At 41.1% G+C, this 11,981-nt stretch overlaps 1 protein-coding gene across 3 annotated transcripts in view; it reads right to left on the bottom strand.

The window, feature by feature from the left end:
* The window catches only part of ttn.1 (titin, tandem duplicate 1), a 135,765-nt gene that overhangs the window by 49,660 nt on the left and 74,124 nt on the right, over positions 1-11,981 (bottom strand). For all 3 annotated transcript variants that reach the window (XM_067409305.1, XM_067409306.1, XM_067409307.1), the window contains 22 exons: positions 11,645-11,941; positions 11,258-11,557; positions 10,838-11,152; positions 10,596-10,744; positions 10,360-10,510; positions 9,973-10,254; positions 9,574-9,876; positions 9,143-9,445; positions 8,732-9,013; positions 7,657-7,956; positions 7,273-7,575; positions 6,864-7,172; positions 6,448-6,729; positions 5,961-6,260; positions 5,585-5,878; positions 2,523-5,492; positions 2,117-2,437; positions 1,736-2,020; positions 1,245-1,544; positions 753-1,163; positions 384-659; positions 1-300 (listed from right to left, as the gene is read on the bottom strand). In XM_067409305.1, the coding sequence (XP_067265406.1) occupies positions 1-300; positions 384-659; positions 753-1,163; positions 1,245-1,544; positions 1,736-2,020; positions 2,117-2,437; positions 2,523-5,492; positions 5,585-5,878; positions 5,961-6,260; positions 6,448-6,729; positions 6,864-7,172; positions 7,273-7,575; positions 7,657-7,956; positions 8,732-9,013; positions 9,143-9,445; positions 9,574-9,876; positions 9,973-10,254; positions 10,360-10,510; positions 10,596-10,744; positions 10,838-11,152; positions 11,258-11,557; positions 11,645-11,941 (9,033 nt within the window). The remainder of the gene's footprint in view (positions 301-383; positions 660-752; positions 1,164-1,244; positions 1,545-1,735; positions 2,021-2,116; positions 2,438-2,522; positions 5,493-5,584; positions 5,879-5,960; positions 6,261-6,447; positions 6,730-6,863; positions 7,173-7,272; positions 7,576-7,656; positions 7,957-8,731; positions 9,014-9,142; positions 9,446-9,573; positions 9,877-9,972; positions 10,255-10,359; positions 10,511-10,595; positions 10,745-10,837; positions 11,153-11,257; positions 11,558-11,644; positions 11,942-11,981) is intronic.

Below are 11,981 nucleotides of genomic sequence, written 5' to 3'. Positions count from 1 at the left end.
CAAAGGGGAATTTAGCAACCATCCTTTCAGATGTAAGGGGGTCTGAAATACCAAATCTGTTCTCAGCACGAACACGGAAGACATATTCCTTTCCAGGAATAAGCTTTCCGATTCTGCAGCCAGCTTTGCCACAGCTGGAAAGGGCAGTAACCCAGTCACCTCTGCTTATATCACACTTCTCAATCACATAATTAGTGATATTGCTACCACCATCTTCAATAGGTTTGTTCCAAGAGAGTGTGCAGGCATCAGAATCGATGTCACTGATCTCAAATGGTGGCTCAGGTGGTCCAGGAATATCTGACAGAAAAGAATGTTTGTAAAATTTACTGCATGTTCACATAGCCCATTATTATTGAAGGTGGTGATGATGAAGTTCTAACCTCTGATGATAATTTTCAAAGTCTGGTCAACTTTTCCAGTGCTGTTTTCAGCAACAAGGCTGTATTCAGCACTGTCTTGTCTTGAAACATCCTTAATGATGAGCACACACATGTTCTGAGATTTGTGAACAGCAAGACGGCTTGATGGGACTACATTATTTTCTCCCCGTTTCCATTGGCACACTGGTGCTGGCTTTCCAGATACAAGAGCCTCAACCCTCAGTTTTGCCCCTGCCTTTGCAGTGACAAGCTCAGGCATTATGATTTTGGGCTCCACTGGGGGGGGAAAAAACACAAGATTTAACAGGTTTTTAGTTCAAATCTATTGACTCAAATGACTGAGTAACACATGTTCATTCTATGACTTACACATCTGCTCCTTGATCTCATAAGCTTCTTTTGTCTCTGTGGGAAGACTGGATCCCATGGCATTTCTTGCTGCCACTCTAAAACGATATTTTCTTCCCTCCTTTAGTCCAGCAACAGAGATGCTCAAATCTTTTACAACTGTGTATGGCGTCCATTCCTCCTTCTTCTCCTCCTTCTCCTCCACCACCGCAGGTTCAGGTGGAGGAGGAGCCACGGGCTCTACGCCAGGCTCGGCCTCACCTTCAACCTCTACTGGTTTCTTGGGAGGTTTAGGCATTGGAAGCTCAAGATAGTCAATAATGTAGCCATCAATTTTAGATCCGCCGTCCCGCATAGGTTTCACCCATCCCACAGTTGCACTGTTCTTAGTAATCTCAAGAACATCAACCTTTTGTGGTGGGTCAGGCTTGCCTTAAGGGAGGAGACACAATTGTTATAGTAATACTATTTCAACAAAAACTTTAAAATTGTTCTGGCTAAGAATGCACTTACTGATAGGATCAGAGGCCAGATAGGATTTTGGTGTAACTTTTGGGACTCCGGGACCATACTCGTTTACAGCTATGACCCGGAAGTAATACTCTGTTCCTGGGACAAGATTGCTAACTTTAAATGTGGTGTTTTCAACATTAGCTTTCACTGTTGCCCAAGTCTTGCGATCAATTTCTCGTTTTTCAACCATGTAATGAGTGACGTCACTGCCACCATCAATTTCAGGTGGAGACCATGTGAGCTTGCAAGAAGTCATTGTGATGTCAGTAACCTCAAGACCAACAACAGGTCCAGGTGTATCTGTTTTTAAAATGCAAAAAAGAAAAAAATAAGTAAATATCTGAGTAAAATTGTATTTGAAGTATTTTCATAGATTAATATATTTTACATTACTCATCTGTTTCTGTCATGTGATGTATTTCCCCACTCATCCCACATGAAGTCACATGACTGAAACAGATGAATAAATGGGAGCTTGTTTTTTTACTTACCAAGTACTTTGACATTCACAAACACTGCCTTCTCTCCGGCTGGACTGGATATAGTCAATGAATATTTGCCTGAATCATCACGAGTACTTTCAGATATAACAAGGAATGTCATAGTGTCAATGAGATCAACATGACCCTTCTGAACAACATTATCTTTTCCCATCCTCCTCCATAAGACCTTGGGAGCAGGTCTGCCTCTGATTGTTGCAACTAATCTTATTGGGCATCCAGCCCTAACTGTCACACCTTTCTTCAGTTCTGCATCCAAATCAATCTCGGGGGCCTCTGAACATTGGGGGGAAAAAGGATAAAAACACAATTGATTGGGAAATAGAAAGGAATGTTACCAAAAAGGTTGTAGAAAAGTCCATGGAAACTCACCCAAGACTTCTCTTGGTGTCACAGCTCCCTCGAGATTTGTTGGCTGACTCAAGCCAACCTGATTTTGGGCAGAAACACGGAATTCATATTCAAGCTTCTCATCCAGGCTCGAGACTGTGAATTCTGTTCCGATCAACTGGGCAGCAACATTGCACCTTTTCCAGCCATCATCCCCCTTCTTGCCTGTGCCCTTGACTCTGAGCTCAACTACATATCCAATAAGAGGAGCACCTCCATCATATGTTGGCTTTGTCCATGCAAGAGTGATTGATGTCTTTGAGCTGTCAGACACCTTTAAGTTACTAACAGGACCAGGAGGCTCTGCAAATAGAAAACCAAATAATAAAAGTGACTCTAAAGACAAAAACAAACATTTCACCAAATATTTGACTGTAATTGGACATACCAACTGGATCTCTTGCAGTGAATGATCTGGATGGCTTGCTTGCATCACCAACTCCAATTTCATTTTCAGCCTTAACACGGAACTGGTATTCATGATTAGGCAGTAAACCTGTAACAGTCATCTGTGTCCCTGCAATTGGGGACTTAACAACAGGGCCCCACCGAATGGCATGCTCTTCTTTCTTCTCAAGAATATAACCAGTGATAGGTTTTCCACCATCATTATCGGGAGAGCACCACATAACAACCATTTCTTCTTTTGAAATTTTAGTCACTTCTGGAGCATCTGGTGCACCTGGTCTGCTAAACTGGGTCCTTGCAACAATAGACTCAGTTTCGACAGCAGGGCCAGCACCCATTTTGTTCTCTGCTCTCACTCGGAATATGTATTCATTCCCTTCGATAAGGCGAGTAACTTTAGCTGAATTGGTAATTATAGCTGCTGAATGAACTGACCATACCCCTCTCTTTGTCTCACATTTTTCTATGATGTAGTTATAGATCTCACAACCACCATCATCTTCTGGTACCTCCCATGTAAGCTTGCATCTGTCCACAGAAATGTCTGACACTTTCAGGTCTCTAATAGGACCTGGTCTATCAAGAACATTCACCTTGGCCTCAGCAGAACAGGTTCCAGCAGCATTTGTTCCAGTAATTATGTATTTTCCAGTATCTCCACGTCTTGAATTTGTAAGCAGGAATTTAGTGAAGTTGGTGCCAGTTTCAACTTGCACTCTTGGGTTTTTGGTGATATCTCCAGTGACACCTTCTTTGGACCATTTTATATCAGGCTGAGGTTTACCTATAACCTCTGCCTCAATTGGAACTGCATCTCCAGCTTTAACAACTAGAACTCCTATCAGTTTGACTTTGAGCTCTGGCTGTACTAGTTCCTCTTTTACAAGAACTTCAGCTGTTGTCACCCAGTTACTCTCTCCTCCCTCATTCTTTGTTTGAACTCTAAATTGATAAATTTGGTTCTCAATACATCTGTCAGCCATGAAATAGGTTTCCTTTATGGCACCTTTGTGTAATCTTTCCCATTCATCTGATTCTTTAGGCTTCTTTTCAATATGATAAGCAAGGTTACGACTGCCACCATCATATTCTGGTTTCTTCCATTTGAGGAAGACAAACGTCTTGCCAATTTCAGTGATTTGGAAGTTCTCTGGCTCACCAGGTTTCTCAACTGGATCAACAGCAAGGACTGGTGCTTTTGTTTCTGTTGATGGACCAGCACCAATTTTATTCTCTGCACTCACACGGAAGAAATATTCACAACCCTCAATAAGTGGAGCTTTGACAAGTCGTTTAGTGCAGTCAGATGTAACAACTGTCCATCCCCTTTGACTTGGTTGTCGGCACTCAACTATATAATTAGTAATTTCAGTGCCACCGTTATCCTCAGGATTTTCCCAAGACACCATACATGACTCTTTAGTCACATAAGCAACCTTCAAATTCTGACAGGCTCCAGGAATATCAAGTACATTAACAATAATTGTAGCATTTGCTTGGCCACTGCTGTTCTTTGCTTGAATTGCATATTTTCCATAATCAGCTCTAACAGCTTCCTGAATTACCAGCTCAACAAGAGGGAAGTTATTGTTCATCTCAGTGCGTTTATCTCTGCCTAAAGCTCTTGCATCTTTAGTCCAAGTGATTTCTGGATCAGGTCTGCCCTTTACACGGGTCACAAGGTTGATGATTTGCCCTGCTCTAACTGTTAGGAGGTCACGGCAAGCAACATCAACAGTTACTTCGGGGGGAACAAGAATGTCCTTAGCAAGCACAGTTTCTGTGAGTTCTCTTGGCTCACCATCTCCAACTTTGTTTGAGGCTCTAATACGGAATCTGTACTCTGTGCCTTCACTAAGTCCAGGTACTCTAAATGCACAATACTTGATTAGATCCTTATTTATTTTGTCCCACTGTGCAGAACCTGATTTCTGGCATTCAACAACATAGCCCAGGATGGGGCTGCCACCATCTCTGGAAGGTTTGGTCCATACCAAATCTGCATATGACTTGCTCCAGTCCTTCAGCTTAATGTTACTTGGAGGCCCTGGAGGACTAATTGGACGTTTGGCTTTCACTGTGTCTGAGGGATATGAAGGCTCACTTACACCAGCAACATTTTCAGCAAAGATTCTAAATTCATAGCTGTTGCCCTCAAACAGACCACACACCCTGTATCTTATATCCAGGACTGGTGTTTTATTGACACGAATCCATTTGCCGGTCATCTCCCTGCGCTCAACAATGTAGCCACTCACAGGGCTTCCTCCATCTGTTTCTGGTTCAGTCCATGACACTGTTACAGCATTTTCTGTTATATCAGAACAAGTTGGTTGGCCAGGAGGGCCTGGTGGATTAAACATATGCTTGGCAATAGTGGGAGGACTTTCAAGGGCAGCTCCAATGCCAATTTTGTTCTCTGCACGTACACGCACAATATATTCACGTCCCTTCTCCAAACGTGGGACTTTGGCCTTTGTGCTGTTACTTCCAGAACTCACAACTGACCATGGCTCCCAAGGTTTCTTGATATCCTTCTTCTCTACAACATAGTTCATCAAAGGTGTACCACCATCATCTTTTGGAGGACGCCACTGGATTATCATATGATCTGGGGTAACCTCAAGGATATTTACAGGACCAACTGGAGCAGATGGAATATCAAGGACTGTGACATGTAGAGCAACTGACTTGCTTCCAGCAGGATTTGCCACAGAAAGTATATACTCTCCGCTGTCAATTCTGACACATTCACTAATAGTCAGGACAGTTGAATTTCCTTCAGTAACAATCTTAAATTTGCCCTCAGTTTTAAGCTCATTTCCTTCACTTTGCCACTTGGGTGTTGGAGTTGGGATTCCATGCATGACTGCTGGGAGAACAATTGTACTGCCAGCTTTGACAACAAGACCCTCAATAAGCTTCACATCAACTTCAATGGTTGGAGCCACTGAAAAAGAAAATTAGCATAATAAAATTAAATTTTATGTCGTATTTATGTTTAATTTTATGTTAAAAAATAAGATATTGTATAAATCTTACAGGTTTTTTCCTGGCAAGTAATTGGCACAGTGGTGTCTGGTCGACTAATGCCAATTGCATTTTGTGATTTTACACGGAATCTGTAGGTTTTGCCCTCCACAAGTCCAGTAACATGGCACTGAGGATTGCTGACAGTCTTGAAGGTTACCCAGTCTGTGGAACCCTCTTCTTGATGCTCAACAATGAATCCAGTGATCTCACTTCCACCCGTGCGATCAGGCCATTCCCATTGAAGCCATACTTCAGTTTTGTCTGCATCCACATGGTGCAGATTCTTGGGTGGACCAGGGGGATCTTTAAGTAAAAATACACAACGTAATTTAACAAACTGGTATAAAAAATTCAAGCATTTAAAAATAATACATTTAATACTTACAAAGAGGATCAACTGCCTTGATGGGCTTGGTGGTTTCAACAAATTTACTCCTGCCAAACTGATTCTCAGCTGCAACTCGGAAGAGATACTGAATTCCCTCCATCAGATATTGAGCCATGAGGCTCAGCTTCTTAGATGCAGCAGACACTGGAACCCAGTTCTCAGCTGCTACATCTTTCTTTTGCACAACATAGTGGGAGATCACAGCACCACCATCATCTTCTGGCTTTTGCCATGTCAGATAAGCTGACTCACTTGTGATTTCAGAGATGGTAAGATTCCTTGGAGGTCCAGGTTTATCTAAATCAAAAAGAAAAAGAGTCATTGTGGTGCTACTATAGGTATCTACTTAATTATACATACTGTGTGTACTTAAGTTTGGTGTATTTGTAATTCTAAAACCATCTATCTATCCATCCATCCATCCATCCATCCATCATTTGTTCATTTGTTCGTTCATTAAAAGTTGTTCTTAAAAAATTCATACCAAGAGTGAGAACAGTGCAGGTAGCAGATTTCGATCCAGCTGCATTCTGAATAGTGATAGTATAATTGCCAGAGTCAGCACGGGTACAATTCTTAATGTGAAGTTTGCTTCCGCTTGCTGTGACCTCTATAACGCAATGAGCAGGAACTTCACCATCATTCTTTTTCCAAGAGACAGTGGGTATCGGCATGCCCTTAATTGTGGCACTGAGTGTGATGTCTGTCCCAACCATGGCAAGGTGATCACGAGCCATATTGCCATGTAACAGCAACTCAGGCTCCTCTGCATGAGAATTGAGATAAGAAAGACAGAAATATGAATTAATACATTTTTAGCGATTACTTTCCAGTATGTGAAAAACATACTTTTTAATACTACAATTTTCTTAATTATGTAAATGAAAAGAAGGAAATTACCAAGTCTGTCATGAACTTTCACTGGTTCCTTGACATATGCAGGCTCAGATTTTCCAGCTGCATTCACAGCCATAATTCTGAATTGGAACTCTCCACCTTCTGGTAGATTTGTCACAACAAACTTGGTGTCTGGGCATGATTCAGGAGTTTCATTTGCCTGGATCCATTCGACTGCACCGGGCTTCTGATACTCAATCAAGTAACCAAAAATTTTGCCTTTACCATCATGACGAGGAACACGCCATGATAGACTTACAGAATCTTTAGTCTTGTCAATAGCTTCAGGCAAAACAGGCGGGCTTGGCAAAACTATTAAAGAATAAGTTGAATGAATGAATAATGAATGATCAACAGTACTTCTTCCTGATAAGTATTAAGAAAAGGAAACCTTTAAAACATGAAGACTTACCAATGGGATCCTTAGCAAGAACAGGTTTACTTGGAGGGCTAGGATCTCCAGTTCCAATTTCATTCTCTGCCATTACACGGAATTCATATTCACAGCCTTCAGTAAGGTCTTGTACCCTATACTGTGTAGCAGGGTAGATTGGATCTCTAGTTGCACGAGACCATCTCTTAGCGGAGGGTTCCTTCCTCTCCAAGATATAGTTTGTGATGGGCTTTCCACCATCACGAGGCCGGTTCCAAATCACCAGTGCTGAATCATGAAAGACGTCTTTTACAGTGGGTTGCTCAGGTGCCTCAGGTACCCCTGTAATTATGTGCAAGATATTAGGAACAAAACAATTTTTTACAGCTTTTAACTGATTTTTTCGTGTGTGTTTTTACATACTGAATAGATCTTTAGCTTTCATCTCTTCTGACTCCAGGGGGTCACTTATGCCGTACATGTTCTCAGCACAAATTCTCATGATGTATTCACGACCTTCTACAAGCTTAGGTACTTTGCAGTGGGTTTTTGTGGAGGCAGATGTTACAGCTGTCCACATGTCTCTGTTTACATCTCTCTTCTCAATGATGTAGTTAGAAATTTCACATCCACCATCATCAAGAGGGGGCTTCCAAGAAATAACCATGTGATCTCTGTGAACTTCCTCAAAGACAACTGGGCCTTCTGGAGGCAATGGTCGATCTAAAAAAAATGCACAGAATATTCATAGATAGATTGCTTGTAAGTTATAGGCCAAAATATGCATGTTTGTTCATTTTATTATTAGGGCTGCCCCCTAATAGTCGATCAACCACTAGTCAACTAGAAGAGGCTTGGTCAACCAATATTTTATTAGTCACAAAAAACACCAATAGTCATAATGAAAACAATCAGGATGCACTTTCCGCCATCTCAGTCTCAGTGAACTTGAGCAAGTAACAAACATGAACAGAAACTCAGCGTATAATTGCCTCACAGACATGAGAAATATATCTATAGATAGCTTGAGGTCTACTTTTAAGCTAACCAATTTAAATGTCAAATAAATATTCTCATTTTATGTAATCCATTTGAAATGTGCATATAGGTGCATCCACTACTGTGGAGATGATGAGTCAGCATCGGCAACTTAATCTCTGCAGCCGAAAACACAGAAAATATTATCAATAAATTATTACAATGTTTAGACAGTCTCCTTGCTGTATTTTCATGACACACTCGTAATCATTACCTTTACTGGTGCTCTATGGCAAGCTTTATGTGTGTGCTTGAGTGCTGATTAAGCTTATATATTATAGATAGGCAGATAAAGGCTGATTATTATGATTCATGGCTTATTAATATAAACGTGCGATTAGTTGACTAATGGCTTAAATGAAAAACTACTAGTCGACTAGAAAAATCTTTATTTGAGGGCAGCCCTACATATTATTTTACAGTTAAGTAAACTTTTTTTCTCTCATTTCATGTGACTTACCTGCAACGACGACATTACAAATGCCTTTACGAGCACCAGTACAGTTTTCAACTGTCACACAGTATTTGCCACTATGCCCACGCTGAGCTTTCATAATACCCAGACACATTGTGGTAAGTGTATTTTTGAACTTGATATGGTTGTCTGCTTTCAGTTCCTTGTCATCCCTAGACCAGGTGACAGATGGGGCTGGTTTTCCAGTATAACGCCCCTGGAGTGCAAAGCTTTCACCAACACGCACAACAACCTTATCACGGAAGTCAAGTTCAATTGTAGGGGGCTCTAAAATTGGGGGGAAATTGGGGGAAAATCATATCATGAACGTCATTAATACTTAAAAAACAGAGTTAGCGGTAATAATAGTGGTGTACATAATGAAGAACACTTGAAAAACAAAAACACTACACTCACCAAGTTCATCTTTACATGTAATTGGCTTAGTGGAGAAGGATGGTTTACCCGGACCAACTTCATTCACTGCACTGACACGGAATTCATAGGTGTCGCCTTCACGGAGACCATCAAAAGTATATCTCCTATCCATCAGTTTCTCTTTGGTCAGTCTGACAAACTTGTCTTTGCCAATCATGCGAGCCTCAAGAATGTAGGATATCACCTCAGATCCTCCATCATACTTAGGTGGTTTCCATGTCACACTTATATAGTCTTTAGTTATGGCAGTCACCTCAATGTCTTCTGGACGTTCTGGGGGATCTAGTAAAAAGAGGCCAAATGATGATTGGCTACCATCCATACTTAATACTATTTTACAGTTGCATTACTTAGTCAATAGTTTAAAGCTAGTTTAAAGCTATTTTAAATCCAGGGGGGAAAATACTTACTGATACGATCTTTAATCACAATTTCACATGCTGTTTGGCAGAAAGGACCTACTCCAATTGCATTTTCAGCTGCAACCCTGAAGAAATATGCCTTTTTAAGCACCAGATTGTTTACTACAGCATTTTGTCTGCCAGCTGTGTAGGAGCAAGATGTCCAAGCTTTGCGCTCAGCTTCACGTTTCTCAATTTTGTAGTTGGAGATGGCAGATCCACCATCATCATCAGGGAAAAACCAGTTCAGCTTGCATGAATCACTTGTAAGATTTTCTGCTGTGAATGGTGCCCCCACTGGACCAGGGATATCTGAGGAAGCAAAATAAGTTCAGAAAATGTAAATTCTCTAATGTAGCTATTTCATAGTAATGTATGGACTATTTGAACCTGATAATTCTGACTTACCAAGTACGTCTACAATAATAGACCTCTTCACCTCTCCTCCATCATTTTTGGCTGTTATTGTATAAACACCTCGTTGTGCCCTTGTGCAGTCTTTAATTACCATTGAGCAGCTTATTGAGGTGGTTTCAATAACAGCTTCTTGTGGGACTGAGAATCCATCTTTGCTCCATGTTATCACAGGTGGAGGTTGTCCTGACACATAAGCCAGGATACGGATAACACCTCCAGCGTGAATAACCATCTTCTCTTTTACTGAAATATCCAGCTCAAGAACTGGCAAAACTGAAATAAAATTATTTAGATTTTACTTCGTTTTGCACACCAACAAAAAATACCCTCAGTTTTAAGCTCATTGGAAGAATTACATGTTAAATCACTGAGACTTACTTATCCGGTCCTTCATTTCAAGAGCATCAGCAACTTCTCCTGGTTCACTCAGGCCAGCAGCATTGAGTGCCAAAACTCTAAACTTAAAGAATGCATTCTCTTTCAGTCCACTGACCACAAATTTAGTCCCTCTAACTTCCGTGTCTTTGGCCTGGAAAAGAAGGAAGATATTTTTATGTAAAAAAAGTATATGAACATGTTTTGCTGAATTGTACATAGTCGAGTCTTAAACAAACCTTAACCCATGCTTCTGTGCCCTCCTCTTTGTATTCAACATAGTAGCCTATTATCTTTGAACCTCCATCCTTCAAGGGTGGAATCCATTCCAAGTCTGCTGTAGTCTTAGTCCAGTCTGTGACTTTTGGTGTTGGTGGAGAAGGAGGAGCTACAAGAAAACAGATTTGTCAAAGTGTGAAAATAGTGTGTCATAGTGTATCAAAAATATGCCATAGAATTTCACACTGTATTGTTTTCCTACCTATTGGCTCTCTGGCAAATGTTGGATCAGATGGCTCACTTGGAGGTCCACATCCTGTTGCATTAATTGCAATCACACGGAACAGATACTGAGATCCCTCAATAAGTCCCTCGACTTTGTGAGACACACCAAGTGGCATAGGCCTGACTGGATCACGGGTTACTCTGCTCCAGCGTTTAGATGTAGTTTCTTTACGCTCAAGCCAATAGCCTGTGATTGGAGTGCCTCCATCTGTGTCTGGCTCTTCCCAGTTCACAGTCATGGAGTCTATTGTGATGCTTGAAAGTGTTGGCTTCTCGCATTGACCAGGTGGCACTTAAAAAAACACATAAAATTATCAATGTAATCAACTGAAATAATTGTAATCTAAACATACAACATGTCTCTAATATAACATTAAACATGTGAATGAATACTTACTGAACACATCTCTGGCTACTTCAGGTTCACTATCAAGAGGATCACCAACACCATATTTGTTTTGAGCCCTAATGCGGAAAATGTACTCATGGCCAGGCATTAGATTCTCGACCGTGTATATTCTCTCTTTGGGTTCACTAGTGACAGGTATCCAAGTCTTCCTGTTGGCAACACGTCTCTCAATAGTGTAGTTTGTAATTTTGGAGCCACCATCATCCTTAGGAGGCAGCCATGACAGTGTTATTTGTTCAGCATGAATTTCCTCAAATTTGATGGGGCCAGATGGAGCCCCGGGGAGTCCTGTTTAAAAGAAGAGAATTATGTTAATTACAATAATAACAACACCTATACAGTATATCTTCATATAAAATGGTTGTTGCAATTTACCTAGAACATTAAGTCTCATTTCCTTGGAAACAGTGCCAAGGCTGTTGCTAGCAGTAAGAGTGTAGAGGCCTGTATCTAAGCGTTTGCCCTGCTGGATCAGCAGTGTGCAGCTATCATCAGACACAAGCTTGTTGATGTGCTCATCATACTCAATATCAACCTTGCTTTCACCCTTGTGAGGTGGAGCCTTCTGCCATGTGAGTGTTGGGAATGGACATCCCTTAATCTTGGCAACAATATGAATATCTGCACCCTGTTCAAACTCCATGAATTCTGGAAGCTCAATGGAAGGTGCCCCTAAAAGTGGAAGGAAGCAAGATGAATTGGTACACCATGC

This window comes from Chanodichthys erythropterus, chromosome 14 (genome assembly GCF_024489055.1).
Source record: "Chanodichthys erythropterus isolate Z2021 chromosome 14, ASM2448905v1, whole genome shotgun sequence".
Classification (NCBI taxonomy): domain Eukaryota; kingdom Metazoa; phylum Chordata; class Actinopteri; order Cypriniformes; family Xenocyprididae; genus Chanodichthys; species Chanodichthys erythropterus.
Note: the sequence above shows the minus strand (reverse complement) of the source record. Positions and strands in the feature narration are given on the sequence as shown.